This window comes from Drosophila serrata, unplaced genomic scaffold (genome assembly GCF_035046125.1).
Source record: "Drosophila serrata isolate PLE 108 unplaced genomic scaffold, ASM3504612v1 contig_276, whole genome shotgun sequence".
Lineage (NCBI taxonomy): Eukaryota > Metazoa > Arthropoda > Insecta > Diptera > Drosophilidae > Drosophila > Drosophila serrata.
In genome coordinates this window covers 831898-858200 of record NW_028257174.1, presented here as the reverse complement: position 1 = coordinate 858200, position 26303 = coordinate 831898, and the positions used below count along the sequence as shown (strand labels likewise).

Sequence of the window (26303 nt, the reverse complement as noted above, 5' to 3'; positions counted from 1 at the left end):
GTTAATTTTTCTTAAGTTTTGATATGAAAATAAATTAAAATATGTATAATTTAGTTGTTATTGAATTTTTAAAACTTGTTTTTAACCAATTAATATCAGCAGATCCCTTTACGACCACATTACTGAAAATAAGAACGAAAAAAAATGTTTCTATACAAATGGCTCATTCGATATGTTCAGTCATTCAGGCTTGCAGTCATTGAAGAAATCTCTGAATATAATGAAAATCAAAAATCAAAGTTTTAATACAATTTAAGATTTGTATTTTAATTAACATTATGGGTACTTACTAAATTTCTATACCATAACAATCTGCAAATAAATTAGCGGGAATTTTCTGTACGACTAAATTACTAAAAATATCGGCGATGTATTGGCGATATTTTTAGTCTGATAGGGAACAGGACATAAAAGTCGACCATCATGATACCAATTTATAAATTAAAATATTTTTATAATTATATTTATAATTAATATAATAAAGTTTACGCAGAAAAACACAAAGGGTACATATGGCGTTCGTGCACCATTCAACTAAATATATTGCTGATGCAATGCCGATATTTCCAGTAATTTAGTCATATAGTCGTATAGGGGAATACTCTTAATATTTTTCTAGCATATTTGAGCACTTAGGATATATTATTTTATTTGTAAAACAAACGGCTACATATATCGAATCGTGTTTTTGCCGATAGTTACGTGTAGATCATGTGATAAAAGCTACATACATTTTCTGTTCTTATATTGCGAGCCCAACTAAATATATGTTTGATTTGATTAAAATTTGTTAATATATTAACATATTTATTTTAAATATTTAAGTTCTCGAACAGAAAAAATTCATTTTGTTGCATAGAACATGGGAAGACAGTTGAACGAATTTGGTCAAGCAAAATGTTTTATAATAACCGAATTAATTGAATTAAAACCTTTAAATACATAATAATGCTTTATGTTTTCTTGCATTTGAAGGAAACTATTTGATTTTAGTCATTTTTTATTAATTTTAAACTTATTTGTTGTCAGGATAGCTAGCTTGTTCTAATGCCCATCACTAGTCAACACTGATTCAAGATAATTTCACAGTTCCGCATGGGGTCACACTGTTTATCGGACATTGAAATCGACATCGGATCGGCTGTGTTTTCTCGGTTGTTGTTGTTCTTGTGCCGCGATCGAATTTGTTTGGAGTTGCTGGAAGCAAATTATTATCATAATTAACTGCTAAGCCGTTTGTGGATACCACCAGCTGTGGCGAAAAGTATGCAAAGTGCCTTGGCAAAAGTGTGTTTTTTTTTATCGTTTGTTTTTTTTTTGTCTCACATTTGTTTTGCTAACATGTGCTGGAGGAATTTGTGCGTTTTTTTTTTGTAGCTCCTTTTGCGGTTAATTTCCAGCTTAGACTTCCATTCACTCCCCCCCAAAAAATTGCGTTCTAAATATGTAATGTGTGCGTGTGCGCGCGAGTGTGTGTGAAAAGCAGGGGAGGGGTGGGTTGTAATGTCTGCAAAAATCGCCTTGTCTGCGACAAATTCGTAGTTTTTCTTAAAGTGTAATAATGTGACTCAAGCGAAAATCACTTGACTTGGAAGTAGCCCCCCGCTCTCCCCTGTTTTACTTTCGCATTAATGAAAAACCGAACGGTACAAGTACAAGGTGTAAGGAAAACAAAAACAAGAAGCGCCAAGTTTCGCACATATACACACACACATACACGCACACGTGAGAGCGGAGCCGTGCGTGTGTGTGTTGTATATATTCTGCGACGCAATTGAAAAGACATCGAAGGCCAAACAACTTTGCCTTTTATACCTCTTTTTTTATGCCTCTTGTTTTTTTTTTCGCCCATAGTTGTTGTTAGTTGTGGTGGCTTTGTTATTTTTTGTTGTTATTATCACAACTTCCAAGCATTTCCATGCGCCTCCCCCTCCCTCTCGCTCTATATATGTCGTCCCCGTCCTCTCACGCGCGCGCACTCTCCCACGCGCTCACTGGCCATCTCGCTCGCACGCAGCCGGTGTACGGTGAACGGACTAAACACAAAGAGGGAGGAAAAAAAAGACAAGAATAAAAGTAGAACAAAAACAAGTAAAAACAAAAATGTCCAAGAGAATTGTTAATCATTTCACAAGTCCTTGGGGGAAAGTCGCAATAACATGCCACTTTTCCATGCTGCACAACGCAGTTTTCTTTGTTTTTAATTGTTATTGTTTTTCCAATGACGCCGTCGGTCAAAAATTGAAATTGCAATGCCTCTGTAGGTGTGTGTGCGGGTGTGTATGTGTGAGTGAGACAAGCCCTCAAAAGCAAAGAAAAGAATAACCACATGACATTTAAATCATTTTCGTTTTCGCTTTTCATCTTGTTTTTGGTACATTGCCATTTAAGCGGACAACAACATCCAGTAATATGTACTATTTATTTATTCGTATTATTAATTCTTATTCTACGCAGCAGCCGCATTTCAAGAAAAGAGCCATAGGAAGGAGCCAGCGTGTGTGAAAGAGAGAGAGGGGGAAACTCTGCCCATGCGCACAGCTGATCCCAGGACCTGGCCTAACGGTAACTCGATTGTCTGGGACGAATAACGAACGTTGAAAAACGGTACGCTGAAATCGAAATAGTAATCGCAATCGAGAGCGAGCTAGAGTCGGAAACGGAAACGGAAGTCTCCTTGAATAGAGGGATCGAAAGCCGGAAGGCAACCAGCCGCCATCGAAGAGCGGAAACCAAAACAAAAAAAAACACCACAAAAACAGGTGAAAAGCCTTACAAAAAATAATAACAAGAGCTAAGCAGTGAAGCAAAAGCACCACCGAAAAAATGTTCCAAGCCCTGCCCCGTCCATCGCAAACCATGCTCCACTGCGGAGCGGCGGCCATCGTCACAGTCATCCTTATGGCCTGGTGAGTATAAAAAAATAAACTTATTTTGCTTACAAACCCTTTTAAAATGAACAAATGAACTATGAATCGGAAACTAGGAACTTGAAAAAGAAACTAAAACAGACTAAAAATAAGCTTTCAATTACATTGTTTCTTATCAATGCGAAGGTTAACATTTAATGTGCACATTTCTGATGTAGAAAATAATATTTTTATAAAATTGAAAGCCCCTGTCAAAATGTAAACAAACTAGGTTGTTCTTTATACCTTTGGAAGGAAGTCTGAAGCTTATAACTAAGTGAAGGAGTCATTTGCGATCCTATAAACCATATATATTCTTGATCAGCATGAAAAGCCGAGTCGATCTAGCCATCTTCCGCAGAAAAATAAATTTTTGAAATTTTTTCAAATTTTTAAAAGAGTAAAATTGGGAAAAAATATTTCAAAAAATTTTTTTTTTTTTTTATTTTCAATAAAGTATGCAGATTTGTTAACCTTATAAAAACTAGCATAGAACAGCTTTCCGAATCAAAATTAATGAGTTTTTGGTTGAGTTATGAGTTTTTTAAACTTTGATTGGTTGATAAAATGGTCATATAAAAATCTCAATAAATTTTAAATCAAATAATATGATAATTGTAAAATAGTTATGATTTTAATTCCATTGCAAACTGCAAGCGTATATAAACTTTGGCTCCCCAAATTTGTTTTCCTATCTTGTTATAAACAGAATTCAAAAGGAAGCTGAAGAAAAGCTATAGAAATGTTTTTAATTACTAAAAAGATCTTAAAATATATGTATATATATGTAATTGCCTTAAAAAGATTTCCTCAAGCATGGAAATAATTTATTATTCATTTAATTGGTCGTCGTATTTACCAGACTTTTGGTTATTACTTAAAACCGAAAGCATTTCTTTTCCATATAATGCAATCACTCTAGAGGAAGCCCATCATACAGTTTATATATACTCTATAATAAAGCTGAAAAAAAGGAAAAATAGAGAAAGAATGAAAGAAAGAACGTCGTCGTCGCGTGGCCAATTTCGAGCTGAAAGTTGCAATGTTTTATTTTAGGACTAGTATATGCACACACATATAGATTGTGTTCCACATATGTAAAAAGCCCAACGAAATGAAGCTTCTGTGCAAGTGTGCAAGCACACCAGCGTTCAATAGGATAGGTAAGGGATCTATCCATAAGGTTTTATCAGTAATTTTGCTCTTCAATTATGAATTAAATTTCTAACAAAATTGTAAATATTAAAAGAAATTAAATTGGAAATATTAGTTTATATTTATAGTGATCCTATTGACTTAACCCTTGGTGTAGTTGGTCTGCCGGCGATCTTTTTGTACGTGCTTACACCTTCATTTTGGCTCTGACTTTTTACATATATGTACGTATGGATGTACATATATGTATACCTATGTATATAAATACATATATATGTATATGAAAATGTCACTCCATGCTCACCACACCCTCTCGGTTCGCCCCATTTTAAGCGTTCTGTGTGCTCTGTGGCGCAATTAACCAAAAAAAGAATTAAATGAAATTCAGCGAATGAACTGCACGCAGTATATAGTATATATATATATAGTCGATATTGGGGTTTAAGTAAAGAGTTATGCATCATTAAGTATATGGTATTTAGGGAATCTCATTGCCAATTAGCTGCAGGAAAAAATAAAGGTAATAAACTTTACCTCAGCCTAATACCATAATACATTGTAACTTAAGGTGAAGTCATCTTTTTTTTACATTTTGTGCAAGCTGTTAAAATTCAAGAAATCTTTACTTAACGACGTCAATTGCTAAATGAAAACAAAACAAAACAAAATACTTTGTGATAGAGTGAGTTGAGTGATGAGTGGGCTTTTTGCGTTTGGCAAAGATTAAAAAAATATATGGGTCAAATGATAGGTGATGGCAAAAACAGGTTCTAGAACTGATAAGCTCATAAATATTAAAGCTAACAAAGGAAAATGTTAGGGTTCTGAGAACAGCAAAGATAAAACTATGAATAAGGTTTTAGCAAACTTTTAAGAAGTCCCAAGAAAGTATTGGATTCTTCACCCTATTTAATAATATTTTTTTTTAATATTCACAGGGTTATAAAATTAACTAAATTATTTATGACTTTTATATGGAATATCCACTGTAGCCAACAAGTGCATATAAGACCATGTAACAATGCCTCTCTCTCTCCGCTTCCGTATCTAAAATGGGGACAATTGTGCGATATTTGCTTTTGCTGATTTTAGCTTCTAGCTTTGACACTTCTCTGTGTGCGGGCTTATTGCATTTGTATCAGTATTAGTATTACTCGCAAATAGCTAAAGAAGAACTACAACAAAAAAATAGCGAACAAATAGCTAACAAAAAGCAACTGACAACAATAACAATGATGTTGTTATGCATTCAATTGCGGCAAAATGCCATAGATCGTCAGCAGATCGTGCAAATAAGAAAAAACGATGTCCAAAACGCTGAACCCTCGAAATCTCTCCCTGTCTTCCTCAATTCCACATCAATCCAAACAGCGAATTAGCAGAGCTAGTTGAAAAAAAAAAATAAATAAAAAAAACAACAAGAAAAACAGCAAGATAATTAATTAGACGCTTTTTCAAGAGCAAAACAAGTCGTCAGCGCGTTTCGTAGGGCGAGAGGCAAACATAACAAAGTAAACAATGACCAACAGGCAAAATATATACTTACAAAAACAAAATAGAAATAATGCTACACAAAAAAAAAAACACTGGAAAATTTGGCATAAATAATTACCAAATATATAGCTTTTGATGTGAGTCATTTTGTAAAATATATATATTATAGATATTTATTATCAAACAAAAACAAAACTATTCATAATATGGCGCATAGTCTAAAAATCAAAACCAACATTTAATAAAAATTTAAATTAATTTAATTTGCTTTTGAAAGATGAACAAATCATTTTACATTTATTCCACGATGAACTTTTGGTAAAAAACCGAACATAATTCCATTTCCAGGCTAATTTCCGTCTTAATAACTTTCCAAAATGAATTCTCAATACAAAGATAAAACAAATTCCTGCAGAAATGATTTTCTAGGATATAATTTCGGAACAAGGATGAAAAAATTCATTCTTAAATAGATTCCAAGATGAACACAAGTATCATCCATAATTTATTTCTAAGATGAACTTATTACCCAACGACAAGGAAACATTAAGGTTTTGTGATCACCAATTAGTTCTATTATTTTTCTCCCCCTGTTCAGAAAAATCAGCTGATAATACAAATATTAAAAAAAAAAATAAATAAAAATATAAGCAATTCCAGACCATAAATCAAAGCATCGCAGCACCGTAGCTGATAATACTTTCCAGTTCCTGTTGGTTAGAATCCAAGTAGAGCTCTTGAATAATTCATAAGACAAAGCTACTACCACCAACTACAGTGATCACTATCCATGGGAATGGAATGGAGTTTGTTGGGTCTGAGTAATCGGTTGGAAATATGGATAGAGAGGCTATAGATTAGCGGCGAGGAAGTCGTTGCCTCCGTCAGCTGTCTGGAATTTGTTCATCGTTCACTTTTTGCTTTGTATTTCGCAACATTTATATTTTTTTGGGCACCCAAAAACAGTGCGTTTCATAAGATTATGGTATAGACTCATAGAAGATAAAGGGGAATTTTATTTAGTTATTATAAATAAGGAAGATTAAGATTCTTATTTAATTATTTATAAAATAAAGGTGCGAATTAAGTAAATACAAGTTATATAAAAGTGTTAATAATAAATACCAGCAAGCTTAGAACGTTAAATAATATTTACTTACCGATAACTAAAGCTTTAAACAAACACTAGCAGTCATAGCTTGCCCTTAGATAAAGTCACATTATATATAAATAAATAAATAAATAAACAAATAAACAAGTTACCAACATGATTAATAGACTTGCTTAGAGGGAACTTTTATGGTAAAAATAAATAGTTTCATAAAGTAATTATATATATATATAAAGAAATTAAAAAGAAGTCAAAGAAAACGCCTTACACTTTCGATATGCACTGTTTTCTGTGTGCAAAAATATTCTAGGGGTTTAATGGAAATCACAAATACCCCCCAAAAAATACGTAAGAAACAGAATGAAACAAAAAAAAAAAAAAAAATACAACAAACACTCGCACTCGACCAGGTTTGACCAGCTTTTTTGGGGGAGATGAACTGAAACTGGGTATTGCTTCCTGCTAGAACATGTTTCACTGATTGACCACCGGTTTATTTGTTATTAATTATTGCCCTAAACGTAATAGACATCATCGAGATTCGGTCTTATAGTTGGCAGTATCCATTGAGCCTTTGTCCCCATCAGTTGGAGCCTTCTCCAAAAGTCCATTTAAGATCTCACAAAATTATCATATAAAGAAAGATCTAAAACGTATATTTTTGTTGTGTGTGTTTGTGTGTGTGTGATTTTTCCAGGGTACGACCACTGGGCGTATTATTTCTGGGATTACTTGGTTATTGGATTTATTGGACACGCTGCAGCTTCCGTATTGTGCCCACGGACGAGTTGCGTGGAAAGATTAACGTCTGGCTGCAAAGGATCGAGGATTGGCGTCATAGTAGCCCCAGTATGTTCTGTTTGGTCAGCAGCGGTTGCCTGGGCACCCTGGCCGTGCTCGGGCATCTCATCTCCGGCTCCACATTGGTGCTCACCATTCTGGTTGTCTCTGCCCTCGTCTCCACCAAGTACAACTTTAAGCTGCTAAAGATTGAGCACAAGGGTAAGTGAATTGTAATGAAAAATTACAGGGAATTTAATTAAGAGTGTAATTATCTCGTAAAGGAATGAATATATTCATTTAAAATTCATTTTCAGCATAATTATGAATAAGATTCATTCCCAGTCTATTTCTATAATTAAATGTTGGTACAAAAATGAATCAAAATCATGAAGAAATTATTTCCCAAATGAACCTTTGGCATCAAGATGAACAAGTTCATTCAGAAAATAATTATTAATAATTTACACAATATTTATTTGGGACAAAAAAAGAAACCATTTCATTATACAGTACAGTAAACTATTTACTGAAAATATAACCAAATTCATTTGCAAATATGAATATTTGGTACATTTAAAGTTAATAAAGTTAACCATCGGCACTTCTATCAAGAAAAAATCCCCATCTTGGTAACTAAATATCATTATGCTAAGCTTACCTTCTTAACTGAACCATAGTAACCCTTGATTATCTTTTTGCAGACTTCCAATGGTCGGAGAAGCTCAACTACAACAACTTGGAGGCGGAGGCAGATGATGAATTCCTGCCCGATGTGAATGAAACGAATCTGTTTGTACTGGAGCGGGCTAGCGATGTGGCCACCATAAGCTCACCCACAGATGCCAACGACGAGGAGGATGATGAGCGCAGCGATGACATTCCCTCAGAGCTGCTCATACCGGATGTAATACCCGAAATTGATGAGCACTCTACGGATGAGGATGATGATCTGGCCCCGCTGGCTTCCAAGAAGCAGCAGCAACAGCAGCAGGAGAAGCACAGCGCCGCTGTGGCAACGACCAAGCAGAGCGACAGCGAGCGCGATGATATGAACTTCCGAAAGGGACACTTTAAGCGCGATTCATCGCTATCGACCACATCGTCATCGTCGGAGGAGAGTCTGTCCAAGGGGCTGCAGTTCCCCGATCACACCACCGTGGATTCAGCGACGCGTGGCAATCAGCAATTGCGTCAACTAACCGATGGCTCTTCCTCAACGCTGGATCCTGCCAGTGAACTTGTGGCGCTTGCGGTTAAAACCCAAGCGCAGACTTTGCTGGCCAATAGCGGCAAACTGCTGCCCAGCTTGGTCTCCGGTTTGGTGCAGTGGGGAGCGGGAGCAGCTGCTGCTGGTGGTGGAGATGCTACCGTAGCCACTGTGGATGAAGCGAGTCAGCGGGAGCAACAGCGACGCATGGTAACCGCTTTGGACTCGTCCGATGAGAGTGACTTTGAGATACTTGAAACGGATGATTTCAAGTAAAGTATCGGAGCCGGATCTGGTCTGGTTTATGGATCGGTATCCGGGTGCGATTTATGCCGTATTATATATAAAGCTATTATCTAAAACATACATACTACAAGCACACACGCTGACATAACACACACAACACGCAGACAGACAGATGAACGAACGAAGGCGGCATAGGAGTTGGTTTTATGTATAGTTTCCCCGGTGGATATCAGTTGTATCACAAGTATAATTTGCTAAACTGATACATATATAAACTAAACTATATAATTTACTATATACTTTAATCCTTTTAAAATTAAGCCAAAAATGTTTTCTGATGTTTATACTTTTTGTTTAATCTTATTTGCTTAATCCTATTATTATTATTATTATGACTATAATTATGGACTATAGTTTGTATTTTCCTTTAACTTTTTGTTTCGCTTTTATTTGCGACAAGGAACAGAGAGACAGTATGCGACATGTACATATACTACTTACACACAAACACACTCACCTAATATGTATGGTTTATATAGAAGGGCGTTAATCTACTTAATCTGAACCCAAATCCAAGCAATTCAAACACCAAAAAACAACAACAACAGCAGGCAAAAAGCAAAACAAAAAAATTATTAAGGAATTATAATACAACAACAAAATCTGGTTCGGTGCTATCTATATATAAATATATATCTTTTTTTTTTTAACATTCGCCATATGACGTGCACAAAAAAGAAGATAACACTAAAACAAAACATAGAAGAAAAGAGAGATATAATGGAAATTAGAACTTGGGTGACTTTTGTTACCGCTGGCCATCATCACTGCACGTTCTACCATATATATAAAATCGAGTAAATACACCTTATATTCTTGTTTTTTTTTCTATTATTATTACTATTATTATTTGCGCTATGTATTTTAAGTTGTAATTTAATTTGCGAAACAAAACTAAATGTGATTTTGTAAAAACAACAAAAGAAACTAAAATAAAAATCAAAAAGACCTCGAAATGCGATATGGGGTCAACTATTTAAGCTTGGGGATGAGGATTCCTGCTCAGAGGACTTTAGCTGATTGGATTCAGGCTCTGGCTCTGCCTGAGACTCCTTCACTTGGTCCTCCTGCTCTTCCTGATGCTCCATTTCCTTTGCATCCTCTTCTTCGTCTTCTTTGCCTTGAGGCACCTTGGCCTTGGCACCCTTGCGTAAGGGTATAGTTTCCAATATAGCCGTTGTCCAGTCCTGGCCAGCAGCCACCTTGCTCAGCAGCTCAAAAACTGCAAGAAAAAGGTAGCATTTAGTAAATATCTCTCTAATTTAATTTACAAAACCCTTAAATGTGATCTCACCATGATAGGTACTCAGCACGGAGCGCGTCTTCATGTCCACATGTTCGCCTAGCGGCAGCCGGGCGGTGTTTAAACCCGCCTCCGTGGCCCGCTGATGGCACAGACCCTTCCAGTGATTGTGATCCACCAGGCCACCAATCACATAGGTCGTGCCCGGCTGTAGCTTATCCAGCACCTTGTCCGACTCGCAGGTGAGGTAAACCAGTTGCGAATGCTCAAACAACTCCAAGTGCGAGCGATCAAAGTGATACTCCACATGCCAGTTCTCCCAGCCGTCGTTCTTGCGAAAGGATTCATGGATATGGCCATTGCTACGGATGCCCGTGAAGTGCAGCTTGCCGGGATGCAAGCTCCGCCTGTTGATGGTATAGATGCGTAGGCATTGCTTCACACACTTGGCTATGTCACGCTCGTGCATCAAGTCATCGTAATCCAGATCAATGGCCACGGAGAGGGAGGAATCGGAGGCAGTCACCTGTCTCTTCTTCAGCTCCTTGCGGGAGGGACCCGTGCGGATTGGCAGACCGAGTTCCTTGGCCTCGCGGCGCTTCTGCTTCTGGCGCTCGCGTTCCCTTTCCCGGCGCAACTTCCTCAGCTCCGTGTATTCGGCCAACTTGCGTTGCTTCTTCAGCTGATTCTTGCTCAGCGGCTGGCCAGGAGTGGTGCCCGGACAGTTGTTCAGGCTGAGCACGGCTTGGGGCGCGGTCACTGGTTCTGCTACTTCCACTGCAGTCTCCATGTGTGAAAGTTTAAGTTAAATTCTCTGGTTTGTTATTTTCCAGCAAAACAGCTGCGGCATGCGACAAATGTTATCGATAAATTTGACATCCACACCGGGCACAGCCATCGTTATCGGCTGTCTAGGAAACTGGTCACACTGTTTACCGAATTTAAGAAAATTTAAGAAGTTCCCTTAAATTTCTAAATTTGTATCATTAGTTAAATAGAATATAAAATATTTTTTTATAATATAATATATATTTTTCTATAAATATATATTTTCAAGATTTCTATGGGCATTTTGAGTAAATAATTTCAAACGAAAAACTACAAATCATACAAAAGCTACAAGAATATCGATTCTGTATCATTTCAAATAGACACGCAAAAGTAGGCTATGAAAAATTTCCCACAGTTTTATTTGAACTAATTAAGATTTTATAATTATTGATTAGTGTTCCGCTAAATAAATAAATATTTAAGTACCTAAGACAATTTTTATACTATTATTATCTACTTTATTATAGTTTTAGACAGTGAAGGAGTCATTTCCGACCCTATAAATCATATATATTCTTGATCAGTATGAACAGCCGAGTCGAACTAGGTATCTCAGACAGAAAACAATTAAAAAACATTTTTTTTTTTAATTTATGTCTTTCAAATTGTCAAAAAAAAAACGTATAAAAATTATAATTTTTTTCAATTATAAATTGAGTATGCAGATGTATTAACCTTTTAAAAACTAGCATTGGAAAGTTTACCAAATTAAAATTAATGCTCTTTTGGAGAAGTTATGAGTTTTTAAAAATTTTAATTTGTTGGAAAATTGTTCATATAAAAATATTAATAAATATTGACATTATATTTGTAGTCAGAAGCTTGAAACTACGTGAAGGAGTTATTTTCGACCCTATAAATCATATATATTCTTGATCAGCATCAACAGGCGAATCTTTCGAGCCATGTTTGAAAAAAAATTTTGTAAAGGGCTAAAATTAAAAAAAAAAATTGAAAAAAAATTGAAATTTTAAAAATGTTAAACTCAATATGCTTATTTGTTAACCTATTAAAAACTAGCACAGAAAGGGTTTTCGTTTTGAAATTACTGCTTTTTTGGCCAAGTTATGAAATTTTCAAAATATGAAATTCCCCAAAAATCATTATATAAAAATATTTATAAATATTGAATATAATTCGATTGCAATTTTAAAATAATAAAACTTATATATTTAAGTATTTTATATTTCTTCTTTATTTAAATAAATATTTTATGATATATTTTGATTGAGCAATTTTTCTAATCTAATAAAAAAAAAGAAAAAAAAAAGTTTATTGTCTTAGCTATTAAATAATATATATGATTTTTAAGGGTTAATCAATTCAAATGAGGAATGATGATCACATGGGAAGAATGGATGAAGGCAGATGCCTCCTAGAATCGGGTATTATCCGGCATTTTCCGGAAATAGGCAATCTTATCCTTGGGGACACGATATCCATGCATCCAGCGGCTGCCTTTACGCAGGGAGCCATCGATGCCATCCTTCCACACGCCCTGCGGCAGATAAACTAAAAGGAAAAATAAATTAATAATTAAAATACTAAATAAATAAGATGTATAACGCCTTACCCTCCCTCTCCTCGCGACCTGCATGCAGAATGGGTGCCACGATAAGCTCCTCGCCAACGGAGAACTCATCGCTGACAATCAGACAGGCGGGATCATGGGGATCCATCATCCACAGGGGACGGACCAGGGGCAAACCCTCATTCATCGATGGACTTAGGTACTTCTTGAGCAACGCTATCACCACCGTCTGACGCACATCCTTCAGCTCCTGGGCCACCCGAGTGACCAAATCATTGCGATATTCCGATGGCAAATGACTAAACTGCATGGCCGGCATAAAGGTGGCCAGTTGGAGCCATCGAATGAAGAGTTCCGGATCCGGAAGTGGAGGCTGACCCAATGAGTAGAACGACACCATTTTGGAGAGCGGCCGTTGCAGCAGATAATCACCACCAATGACCCCGGGCAGGACAAAAGGATACCCAATTACACCATAATTTAGTACAGCAGCCAAGGTCTCCCTCAATCCCTCCCAGGTGGCATTCGCTGGGGGTGTACTCAAGAAAGTCGGTGGCTTTGGCACCACACTCGCTGTGGAAACAGCCATGAGACCAGCACCCTCCAGGCTCTCGGTAAAGAGCCTAGCATAAGTATCCGGATTATCCAAAGTCTGGCGACATTGATAGTAATGCGGTAGATTGTAACCAGTGCCCAGATCCAGATAGAAACTCTGAACTCCATACTCATCCCTCAGACGCTGTAGTTTCTCCAGAAGCCAAGGCACCGAGGCATTATTGGTTATATCCAGGACACCGGCACTGGAGCTACTCTTGTAACGTGTCAACGCTGGAATACTTCGCTCCGAATGACGCTCGTAAATCAACAATTTGCGACGCACTGCATCCTTGAAGTTGGCACTATCCGTGCTAATGAATGGCTGAATGGTGAGCACCACCTTGAAGCCACGTCTATGGAGCACATCAATGGTATCCTTCATTGTGGGAAATCGTGTTTTGTCCACCGTAAAATCACCGATATTCTCTTGCCAAAATTCATTGATCAAAATGTGGCCAAGACCCATGGCAATGGCACTCTCTGAGTAATCACAAATTGCTGTTTCGTTCAAGGATTCTGGGGTCTCGGCATGTGGTATCCGCCACACGGGTTCCTCCAGCAGGGAATGAAGTACCTTGAACTCCTGCTCCTTGAGGCCATCCCATAGACTTTGTTGGGTCATCAGCATGTGAAGGCTCCCCATATCCTCTGTAGTACAGATGCGGTAATCCAGCTGTGGGAGCGGTGTCAGGTGATTCACAAAGGTGAACTCATCATTGGCAGCCCGGAGGCAGAAGCGATTCTCCGTCCGATTAACACCCAGTTGAAGAGGAGTACGTTCATTTACCTGTGGGAAGGATAGAAAGGATTTACTTAATTGTTCATCGGGTTATTTCTTCATTCAATGTTCATCTGTTCATTTAATTGTTCACTTGGTTACACAGTTGTTAAGTTTTTAGGTAATTTATTCCTTAGTTTATATATAAATATGTTCATTTAGTTACTTGTTCTTAACTTGTTTAGTTGTTCATTTAGTTTAAAAAGTGTTAATTTTTTAGTTTTATATCTGTACATTTATTTCATTATTCCCCCCCCCCCACTCACCTGCATGGCCACTCCAATCGAGTTGATAAAGTACCTCTTCACTCCATTTCCAAACTGATGTACCTTGCTATCTCCGGAGGCATATGGAGCAAAATCAAAATTGGCATAACTGAGTGACCACTCCTGACCCTTGGTCACACCGCCACCAAACCATAGACCATTATCTCGCTTCAGTTCATAGCAATCGGTGGGCAGGAGACCTGGGGTCAGAGCTTGCCACTGGAGTGTGTAGCACCGGAAGACACCCTTATCCTCGAAATTCATATGCAACCGAGCAATGCCATTCCATTCGATGCAAACACTTCCATCGGAGCGACGCTGCTCTTCCAGGCAGTGAAATGGAGCAGTATCAAAGCCCAAGGTCACGCCCAACTGACCCGATATCACCTCCTTATCCTCGTGACTCAGTATCCTTAAGATGCGATCGTGGGAATTGAACTTGATCTTCTGGAAGTAACTTCGAGTGAGCACCTGCTGGTGGTAAGCCACATAGGCGTAGCCAATCTGAAATGAGAAGGGGATGAGTGGGATTAAAATAGGTAACCCTCTTCAAGATTATATCTCTTATCTATGTAATACTTCTTTATTTTATAGAATTCTTTTGTAGGCAACTATCTTATCACTAAAGAAATATAAGCCAAGGTTTAAACTGTCCAAAAATAAACTTTTGAAGCTTATTTAGTAAAAAAATAAAGACAGCAAAAATAAAGATTACTGATAAGCAACTCAAATGTCAGCTTAAAGCCTCAAAACATAATGTTTGACAAGAGACAAGACTAGTTACAAATAAAAAATTATGTTATACTATATAAACAATAAGCAGTACAGAATTATGTCAATTTTTAATATTAATTGTATACTACATTAAGAGTAAATAGGTAAGAATAATAAGTATATATATCAGTAAGTATCTTTTAACAGTAAGAAACTCTGATCAGTAATTAATTATGATCAGTAAGTATTTATGATCACTTACTAAATTTGAACACTAATAAACAATGACTTGCAACTTTTGTAACACAACACATATCTGAGACTTGGCCGGCAGCAGTCACTTCGTTCCGGGGATGTTAGAACTAGTTGTGAATCATAAGCATAGATGTGCATGATTTGTTTTGAACCAATTTAAGAGCAAGCTACTTTAAACTATGGAGTTATTCTTTTATATAATTTGACTAGTACATAAGCCGGAGCATGACGAATCGGTGGACTATATATATAAACATAAATATATATATCTGCCATAGGAACGATCGGAAAATTTTAAGAAGAAAAATTATTACTTTTGAATTTTTTAACAGATTTTCATCAAATTTGACATATAGCCATTATATATAAATCTTGAATTTTGTTTAAAGTTTGTATGAAAATCAGACTACTATATCATATAGCTGTCAACAACAAAAGATCCTTTAAAATAGAGAAAAATACAAAACGGTGAATGTAAAACTGTAAATATAATATAATATATATATATCTAATATAATATATATTATACTTAAAATAGTCAAGAACAATATAATTTTGATTATTTATTTTTATACTTTATAAACAAAATAATATAAATTTAATAGCCAGTTTTCACTCACCAAAAATATGATAATGAAAAACATAATAATAACAAAGATCTTGATCTTATAGTCCTTGGTCTCCCGCTTCTTTTTCCTTATCAGCTGAGGGAAGGCCTAGAAAACAGAGATAATATATATATTATTTATAAATTAAATTCTTATAAAAATCGTATATATATATAAAGCTTACCTGCATCTTTTCCCTGAGCAAACTGGCCAAGGAATTGACACTGGTAATGGAGGCCTGATTGGAGGCCAAACTGTGGCTATCAAAGTCGCTGGCCAACATTTCCTTGCTGTTGAGCCGCAAAGCGGGCAAAGGGGCAATTGAGGCACGTCTTCGACTACGAAAGCGATCGCTATAAAAAATTAAATATATAAAAAATTAATATATAACAATTTTAAATCTATAAATTTAAAAAATATTACTTCCTAAACTAAAGTTTGCCTTGCTTTTGTGTGATATATGAACACATAATAAAAATTATACAAGCAAAGCAAAGAAAACATAATTTATGAGCTTGATGATAAGCAGACTTTGCTGTCTATATGTTTATATATGTATATGTCAGGCTGATGTCAGCTGATGAACAACAAATATTTAACACTAATAATACAAATTTAATTAAATTCCAAAGATTAAGGAAGAGTTTAGAAATAATTATTTAAAGTCTATTAATATATTATAAGCTTTAAATGTTCTTGAAACTTTGCACAATCTTAAGCTGTTTTATTAAGTCTGAAAAATATTTAAAAAATTGTTTATATATACTAAATAATACAAAACATTTTTAAAAAATATTTTAGCTTATTATGAACCCTAAAAACTATCATAACCCCTGAACTTGCTTGGCCTCCAATGCCAAGCTTATCTTACCTTATCAAAGCGGAAAACCGCCTTTTCTGAGATTTGTTTAAATAACACAGTTTATTTTATATACTGTTTTCCCCTTGATATGCAAGTCTCTGATTTAATATTTAATAATAATATTTATAAACAAAAAAAGGAAACCAAAAAACCTTCCACCTTGCTCTGTCTATATATGCTCTCTATAATTATATGGTACTTGTACTTGCTTGGCCTGATTTATTTGCTAAAGTTGATAAGCCTCGTCTCGGCTGGTAAACACGCCTATATAGCCGATATATATATATATAGTATACTATATATATTATAGTATAGTATCTGAAGTGTAATATTGGTGTCTTGTACTGGTTTACACGTTGCTGGGGGATGTGCTATCACACCTAATCACGACCATCAACTGAGCCGGAGAGATTTCCCCCAGATTCAGATACAGCTCTGCACAGATACAGATATAGATACATATATGTATATATATATAGATACTGTAGATACATACAGTTCCAGATCTCCTCCTCCAAAAATTAACTTATCAGATTGGAGACCCCGCACAACGTACTCTGCCAAGTCTGTCTGTAATTCCCTTAAGCAGTTAAATTGCTTCGATCGCGTGTGTGTTGTGTGTGTGTTTTTTTTTATTTGACATCGCTATCAGTATGACACGGAATTATTTTTTATATTTTTGAAATTCTCTGAGAGAGATATCAGAAGGGTATTAAAACATCTGTTAAGTTGAGACGAGGAGAAAGATTTTAATATGGGGAGGTTTTTGAAATTCAAAATCAGGGATTGGTATGAAAAGGAAGTGGGTATTAATTTTTATAAATTAAAATATAAGGGCTTTAAGTATTTATATATGTACTTAAAATAAATTAAAATATCATTATAAAATATTTATTTTATGTATATATTTATATTTATGTTTTGTATAATTGAATATTCCAGGCTTTTCAAAAGAACGCTTTGTATATTTTAAATAAGTCCAAGATTTTACCTGACTCTTGGTTTCGTTACTATAAAATATATATAAATTAGTTATGGTATAAATTATTATTATTCAAGCCTTTAAATATATTTCGAAAAACAAAAAAACTAATATTTAAAAAAATTAGGCAATTACATATACTATATATGTAAATATAATATACTATACAATAAATATTTAAAATATTTGTATATATATATTTAAATAACGAGTGTTATAATGGCATAATTTTGGAGAAACCTAAAGCTTTCGCTTATCCGCTCATCACACTTACAACAATTTTCAAAAATAAAAAACAATAAAAAAGGTCCACTACACAATCCAGCTTAAAGTTGCTATGCAGTTTTTGCAATAATAAAAAATATATAGAAAACTGATAACCAAGAACCCTAGAGAAATGCATTATTTAAATCATTATTAATCGTTATTTTAATATGAGAATTTATTCTTCACATGGTATTTTAAAAATCTCATAACTCAGCCAAATATGCATTAATTTTAAATCGGAAACCTGTCCTATGTTAGTTATTATTAAGTTAATAAATCTGCATACTCAATTTAAAATGTACAGAAATAATACAAATTTGTAAAATTTTGACCATTTTAAAGATGTAACCTCTTAAAAAAATTTTAAAAAATTTAAAAATTAATTTTTTTGCTGAAAATGGCTAGATTGATTTGCCTGTTGATGCTGATCAAGAATATATATAATTTATAGGGTCGAAAATGATTTCTTCACTTAGTTTGAGGTTTCTGACTAAAATTAGAATACCCTGGTATTACAATACTCTGCATTTATAATTTATATTAAATTTGTTTGGGTTTTTATTTATATTGTTAAGTGTTAAACCCATCGATTGTGTGCTGGTAATAACTATTATTGAGCCAAACACATTTCCCCCTATTCCATACAAGTTGTGTCTCAGGTGAAGACGGAGGGGGAAAAACGTAAAGATTGAATGAAAATCACAATAAAAATTAGCATTGGGCGGTAGTGTCTCTATAACTGTAACTGATGAATACAAAATTATCACGGGGCGTGGAATGTGTCGGGAAAATAACATATGGCACGTTCCCCCTCAGAAAATAGTCGCCGAGACATTTACAATTAAATTACTGTCACAGCAGAGCAGAGGAGACTTTCAATTAATTAATCTAATTGCTCCAATGAATCAAGAATTTAAGAATTTTTTAATTAAAAATAGCAAAAAAAAAAAAGAAAATTAGCAAAGAAGTAAGATCCTGTCGGTGTGTGTTTGAACTTTAAGGAATCTGAAGAATTGAGTTAATGGTAGTTTTTTTTTAATTGGTGATAAAGTTAATAGGGAATAATTAGTCATTACAGAATTATTTATGAATATATGGATTTATGGCATTTAAATTTGAATTAAGAGAAAGTGATATTTAATATTTAATTTATATCTTTGTATTAAATTTGAATTTATATTATTTATTTATATATATTTGAATTATTTCTTGAGCTTTTTACGTATACTTATACCTATGTTTTATATATTTATATTCTTTGGAACATCTAATTGATTGATATATGATTTAACATCACTTTTTTGTTTATGTTTCCTTTAGTAAAATATATTAAAATATATACCTATACTTATATTTTATGTTCTTTGGAATATCGGATTGATTGATATATGATTTAATATCACATTGTTTATGTTGGCTTATGTAAAATATAATAAAATATCAGGATATTAAAGATTTATTAATGCTTTATATATTCTACTATAATTTACCCATTTTCGATGATTGTTTTTTAATATAAATGATGTATATCTTACCGATGAACTGGTCTCCTGGCATTTCCAAACTCATCATCACTATCATCGTTGGCACTTGCATTGGCATTTGCAAAATTGATGGAACTTGTGGCCTTATCCGGTGTATTTAATGCCGTAGTTGTTGCCGTTGGTGTTGGTGTTGGTGTTGGTGTGTCCAGGCTGGAGGCCCCATCATCAACTATCTAAAAAAAAGAAAATAATAAAAAAAAAAGGGAAGCAATTACTTACATTATTATATTATACTCTATATATATACTAGAGGGATTTTAGCGCCTTTCGAAATTGATAAAGCAAACAGTAAACAATTGTAACTGACTCTGCTTTTGGCACCTGCCAACAAGGTAAAGGTGAGTGCAATTAGCGGAAAGGCGTCACCAGAGTCAAGGTTCCACAACGCTCTCCATAAACCGCAACTTGTTATACATTGTATATATATAAATATTATATATATATTTCAGTTAATAAGTAACTAGTACCTGCCTTATCCTTATCCAAATCCTCACTAATATCCACTATTATATCGGTTTCTATATCTTGATTTTTGGGGTTGATTATTTCGTTAGACTGAAGAGGATCAGTTTTGGGAACACTCGATAGGATAAAGCGACTGCCATTGGGTGAACTCATTTTAATTGATTTAACTTTTATTAAATATATTTTTTTATTGTATTTATTATTTTATATATACATATAAACTTTGGTTTTTAATATCACAGTTATTTGTTGAAACTAAAAAGTAATAATAATAAATAAAGAAATAACTATAAAGTGAAAGGGGAAAATATTATGTTATTTGAAAGATATATTATAGGTTTCACTGCACACATCTGCCTTTAGAAAAATTATATAGATATATATATATTTTTATAAAAAAAACATGTGATAAATCTGAATTTATTTATTTATATTTTTTTTTTGAGTTTTTAAGGTTACAAATTATCACAAATTTATAGATTTTGTATATGTTATCAAGATGATTTTATAATTTTTGTTAAAACAAGCACTTTAAAATTTTGGTTTGTAAAGTATAGCCTTAAGCTGATTTATTTATTTATTAAAATATATTTTTAACAGTTTTTGCTTTCATTAAAAAAACAGGGTATTAGAAAATGCACAGCACTAAAATATATAAAGTTTTAAATTCTATAAGTCACTGATAAGTAACTCTCATGGTTTTTGGCTTTGTATATTATATATATTTTTATATTTTATATATTTTTAGCTTCCATAATTATTATTATTATTATTAAAAAATTTTATTTATACAGTCCAGGGTATGTTTTTTGAGACACAAACTGACAATTGACGCGATCGCACTGTTAACCGTCGATAATTGCCGGATCGCTATTGCCGGAATATTGTTTTTGAAGCCGCAATTTATGCGTTTTAATCGCAACGCTCTCTCTGCCTCAGTCGACGCTGGCAGCAGCAGAGTACACTCAAAGAAATTACCAAGCTGTTAAATATACCCATAGATCATAATAAGTGAGATATCAGAGCGAAAACAAAGGCAAGTGTTGCCTCTCTCTCGATGTGGGAATATCATTTTGATTTAAATTCGGATGAAGATTGTGATTTGTGATAGAATTAACCGGCAGTCGTAAATTAATTGTAGTTGGCCCCCTTGCTGACCTCCCCGATTGGTTACGTGGCTTTTCTTTGACGCTTTTCGCAATTATTTACTGCTAAAAACATTAATTAATTTGACTTGATAAAAATATTATACTTCCTTTAATTTTGAACAATTAAAGTGTTTAATAATTGAGTATAATATGAATTTCTGATCAATTAATATATAGGTTTGGATATGACTCCCTTCAGTGCTTGCCCACCTCTCCCTCTCTTTCTATTCCTCACTCACTCCCTCTCTCTAGCTCTCTCTCGCTCTTACTCGCTGTTCAATCCCAGCCGTGCATCTCTAGAGATATGGCTTTCTCTCTAGCGCTCTCGCTCTCTCTCGCTCTGCTCCTCTCTTCACTCGGGGAGTATAAATAGAGGCGCTGTCGGGCCGCGCGCCTCAGTCTGTCCTAGGGGTACCTAGTGTTAACATCTATCTAGTGAAAGTGAAAGTGATCAGTGATTAACCTGCAACCCGAAAATTATGACGTGGCCTATGGAATGCATCTGGATAACCTGGAAGAAGAAGAAGCCTACTTCGATGAAGATGATTAGAAGCCTAATTAAAGTCACCAAGAATATGGGGTAAGTCATAACAATGATAATTATATTAACTATATATGTACATAGATGATATACGATGAATCAGACTTAGGTTTAGAATCAGCTGTGTTAGCTTTGCATTTATTTTTATACTAATTACCCTTCTGATATGGATCCCATTACTAAATATTAACATTAAATGATACAGCAATTTGTATTAAGAATATCTATAAACGTATACGTATAAAGTTGACAGCCTAACTTAATTACAAGTTAATCAACTTTTGTTACATTATTAAATCTTTCAAGAGTATTATAATTTAAGTCAGAAGCTCGAAACCAAGTGAAGGAGTCATTTCTGACCCTATAAAGTATATATATTCTTGATCAGCATGAACAGCAGAGTCGATCTAGACACATCTGGTAAAAAAATAAATTTTTTAAATTTTTTCCAAATTTTATCATCAAATTTTACATCTATTAAATTATCAAAAATTGATAAAAATTTTAAATTTTGTAAATTTTAAATTGAGTATGCAGATTAATTAATCTAATAAAAACTAACACAGAACAGCTTTCCGAATTGAATTTAATGAATTTTTGACTTAGTTATGAGATTTTTTAAATTTGAATTTTTCTAAAAAATGGTCATAGGAAAGTATCATTAAATATAGACTCAAAGAATGGTATTATATTTTTAGTCAGAAGCTTAAAACTAAGTGAAGGAATCATTTCCGACCCTATAAATCATATATATTATTGATCAGCACGAACAGCTGAGTCGATCTAGACATGTGCGGTGGTAAAAAAAAAAATTTAAATTTTTTTCCATATTTTATCATCATTTTTTTACCTTAAAATTATCCGAAATTTGACGAAAAATTTAAATTTATTAAAATATTTAATTGAGTATGCAGATTTATTAACCTAATAAAAACTAGCACAGAACAGCTTTCCGAATTGAATTTAACGCATTTTTGGCTTAGTTATGATATTTGAAATACTTTGATTTACCCTAAAAATTAGCAAATTAAAATATTGATTTAATATATAAGTAAAATAAAATAAAATTAAATTTACTTATAAATATACATATAAAAAACATACACAAGTCATATATATTCCCATTTCCAATCCAAATCTTTATAAATAAACAATATATCATTTGAAAACTAAATTCTACAAAAACATGTTGCAATGTTTTGTAAGTTAAAAGCATGATGAAAATTGTTTAATTGTTAATATCTTAAGAAAAGTAAATGCAGGGTATACAGCCCTTGACTTTTTAAAGTAGCTTTCTTTCTTGTAATTATAAGTTGTTTACCTACTTTTTTTCTACTTTAACTTTAACATACAAAATATTCCCGCATTGCCTACTTTTGGGCTGCTTTCCCAGTGAGACCACACTGCGTATGTGTGTTATTTTGCACAACAGCTTGGACAAATCACACATACGCCGCATTGGCCGCCCGCCGTCTTATTTGCAGCTCTATAATTAGCGCAAGTCATACACTTTTTTCCCTCTTCACCTTTATTTATTTCTTTTTTATTAATTTACTCACCTGCCATCAGACTGACAATGATGTTTGTTTAGTAATGATGTTGATTTTGAGTTACAAAATAATAGATAGAATCTCCCACGCGTGGCTGCGATGCGCTAATACTTGATTTGAATTGGATAATTCTGAGTGAAGGCGCTGGCCCATGAATAATGTAAATTTATATATGTAAATATATATAAATGTTTATATATATGAATATATATATTATATACATATATGTATATAGCAAGAATCAATCACAATTTAGCTTAAAAACATCTCGCTCTCTCCCTCACTTATTCACAATTGTTAACATATTATATTTGCAGGAAACCAGTTTTTGTTTGAAGTGATTTTAGGTTTCAAAATTAATTAAGTTAATTAAGTTGTATAAAACGATAACACATTTTGTGGGCATAAATATGCATAATGTTTAAATGATTTGGAAGCTATAAACTTTAATTTGGAGCATTTTAAATGGATATTTTTAAGGGGACTTTTTAAAGTTATTTTGTTTAAGTATTTAATCGAAGTATAACATCCTTCTTTTTGTATTTTATATCCAATTATCTTTGTTTTTGAATAAGTTATTTTTTATTATTTAATTTTCTTGTTTTTACTATAGTTTTGTTTAAGATTCAATGGTTAAGAACCTTTTTCTTTTTGATACTTTAAAATATAAATTTAGAATACAGTTAAACCTTCTTTATTGCTTTATTATATTCACTACATTTGTTAAATATATTAAATATTAATATATATATAATATTAAATATATTATACTTGTTAAATTTATTATAGGATTATTATATTTTTTATATTTCTTTTAATTTTTTAACCTAACTAAGTTAATTAAATGTGCTAAAATGATGGGTACCTTTGTGTACCTATAACATCATCATCATTATTATCATGTGATGGCACAGAAGTTCGGGTTTTTTTTTATGTCACATGTAGAGTGTTTGCAAACTTACTATAATTAAAGCTCAATTAACGGTTTATCGGCTTATATATATAAATATATATATTTTGGTGATTTTTTTCGCTGTAAGAGAGCGAGACTAGACGCTACGTTTAAGTACACATTGTATTTTAATTTCAAAACTGGTTTGTCGCAATTATTATTATTGTATATATATTTTTTTGTTTATATATTTGTAGGAACACGTGGTGTAGGTGAATAACCTGACCTCTAAAACAGTCTGCTTCAAACAGGAAGAATTTCTGAATGAAACTAAAACCTATTGTTATACTTTTCCGATTTGGAATAACTAATATAAAATATGATAGAATATTTAAAATTTAAAAATAAAACAATCATATCATTTCCCTATAAATTTCCAATATTTTCCTATATGTTTCTTATATATTCCATATATATTCTCTATATATTTCCTATAAATACCCTATAGATTCTTTATGAATTCCTTATAAATTCCTTAAAATGTCAGTATATATTATCATAATAATAATACATAAAAATGTATTAAAAATGCTATATTAATTCCCCATAATATCCTTTTAAATTAATTAACAATTATATATTAATTCTATAAAAATTGTATTTAAAATAGTTTTAAAGTTCTTATAAATTCAATTTAAGCATTCTGTATATTTTCTATAGATCCCTTATAAATTCCTTCTAAGTTCCTTAAAAATTCTCTATAAATTGCTTATAAATTCTTTCTAAATTCCTTAAAAATTCTCTTAAAAATTCAGTATAAATTCCAAAAAAATTCTCTATATATTCCATATACATTTTCTAAAAATTCCTTATAAATTCCCTATAGATACCTTATGAATCCCATATAAATTCCATATAATGTCTCTATATATATCCAAACAATTTCCAATAAATTCCCAATAAATTCCTTATAAATTCCTTATAAATTCCCTATAAATTCCCAATAAATTACCAATAAATTCCCAATAAATTCCCAATAAATTCCTAATAAATTCCCTATATAGTATATATAAATTCTCTATAAATTCCCTATAATTTTTTAATATACTCCCCATAAATTTCTATATTAACACCCATCATATAGATCAATAATCAACTCACAATCTCCTCATGCAGGGCATCCTGTGGCTGCATCTGATGCCTGAGACGCAGTGCCTCCAAGTCCAGGGCATTAATACCCGATGGCATTGATATGGAATTGCGACGCAAGCCCGGAGCAAAGGCCTCCGAAGGTGACGGTGTATTCTTGTCCACCGGTGAGTTCCGATCCGGTGGCTCCTCCGGTGTTCGTTCATTGATCACTCTAAGGTGTGGCAGTTCGACATTTCTACGCTCACTGAGGCTGAGTTTTCTGCCCGGATGATGATGATCCTTGGTTACCAGCTCATCCTCGGAGCCCGCGGAGGAGTCTGCGTCCGCGTAGGCCAATTCCGGATGCTGACCATTGAGCGCCTGCGCGGCGCCCGAACTCGAACCGGGATGAGACGACGACATCTTTCCCACCCCCAACAAATGAACCGATATATATAATATATATAATATATATATATGGAGCTCCAGCGGCCGGCGAACCTGACGCGATCGCGCTCCACTGGCGAATGAGAAAGGGTTTGGAAGCGTAGCCGTGAAACCCAAAATCGAGAAATCGAAATGGAAATCGTTGAGGAGGAGACAGGTGGAGCGGAGGTTCGATTGCCATCGCTGTTTGCTTTTAATCAGCGCTTATCATCGCAATTCAGCGATAATCGCACACCGGAGCAAAAAAAAAAATAATAAAAAACAGTGAGTAATTAATATAGGGTAGATCGATCATTTTAGCCTTACATAAACTATTTATTCATATATTTAGTGCATGTATAAATTATATATAATAGGTGCATATAGATTTTGTATTTCTGGTTTATGATTTGATATTTTATTTGCACTTTAATCTAAATTAAAGTGTTTTTATTACATAAATTTAAAAACATTTATCATCCGTTAAAAGTTTTTTTTTTTATTAAGATGCTTTATTGTGTAACAAATTACGATTGAGTTAGAAATATTTACTTTTACACTTTCGACATGAAAAAGTGAACTTAAAGCTTTAATTCGATAATATCAATTTATAAAATCTAATTACTATATTGAGTAATAAAATTACACCATAAATTATATCAAATATTTTATAATTGAGCTATATATATTTATAATGAATGGATATA

At 33.5% G+C, this 26303-nt stretch overlaps 3 protein-coding genes across 9 annotated transcripts; 1 reads left to right on the top strand and 2 right to left on the bottom strand.

The window, feature by feature from the left end:
• The first annotated feature begins 685 nt into the window (after positions 1–685).
• LOC110180361 (uncharacterized) lies at positions 686–9921 on the top strand. 5 transcript variants are annotated; one of them, XM_020948021.2, is made up of 4 exons: positions 686–1264; positions 2458–2909; positions 7367–7671; positions 8154–9921. In XM_020948021.2, the coding sequence occupies exons 2-4, from the start codon at positions 2827–2829 to the stop codon at positions 8933–8935; spliced, it is 1170 nt and encodes a 389-aa protein (XP_020803680.2). In that variant the 5' UTR covers positions 686–1264; positions 2458–2826; the 3' UTR covers positions 8936–9921. The 5 variants fall into 5 exon arrangements, with proteins under 5 accessions (XP_020803680.2, XP_020803681.2, XP_020803682.2 ...); XM_020948022.2 differs by having other exon boundaries at positions 1062–1287; XM_020948023.2 differs by having other exon boundaries at positions 1067–1264; positions 2461–2909.
• LOC110180354 (tRNA (guanine(9)-N(1))-methyltransferase Trmt10A) lies at positions 9779–11952 on the bottom strand. The gene is made up of 2 exons (XM_020948016.2): positions 10260–11952; positions 9779–10187 (listed from the first exon to the last, which is right to left on the bottom strand). Exons 1-2 carry the CDS (start codon positions 10996–10998, stop codon positions 9934–9936), a joined length of 993 nt encoding a protein of 330 aa, XP_020803675.2. The 5' UTR covers positions 10999–11952; the 3' UTR covers positions 9779–9933.
• Positions 11953–12210: 258 nt separating this feature from the next.
• On the bottom strand, positions 12211–25746 carry LOC110180324 (alpha-galactosidase MYORG). 3 transcript variants are annotated; one of them, XM_086835365.1, is made up of 8 exons: positions 20735–20794; positions 19915–20163; positions 19435–19616; positions 15973–16141; positions 15801–15896; positions 14212–14715; positions 12613–13954; positions 12211–12551 (listed from the first exon to the last, which is right to left on the bottom strand). In XM_086835365.1, exons 2-8 carry the CDS (start codon positions 20059–20061, stop codon positions 12415–12417), a joined length of 2577 nt encoding a protein of 858 aa, XP_086691491.1. In that variant the 5' UTR covers positions 20062–20163; positions 20735–20794; the 3' UTR covers positions 12211–12414. The 3 variants fall into 3 exon arrangements, with proteins under 3 accessions (XP_086691491.1, XP_020803640.2, XP_086691490.1); XM_020947981.2 differs by lacking the exons at positions 19915–20163; positions 20735–20794 and adding an exon at positions 25201–25746; XM_086835364.1 differs by lacking the exons at positions 19435–19616; positions 19915–20163; positions 20735–20794 and adding an exon at positions 16860–17085.
• Between the last annotated feature and the right edge of the window lie 557 nt (positions 25747–26303).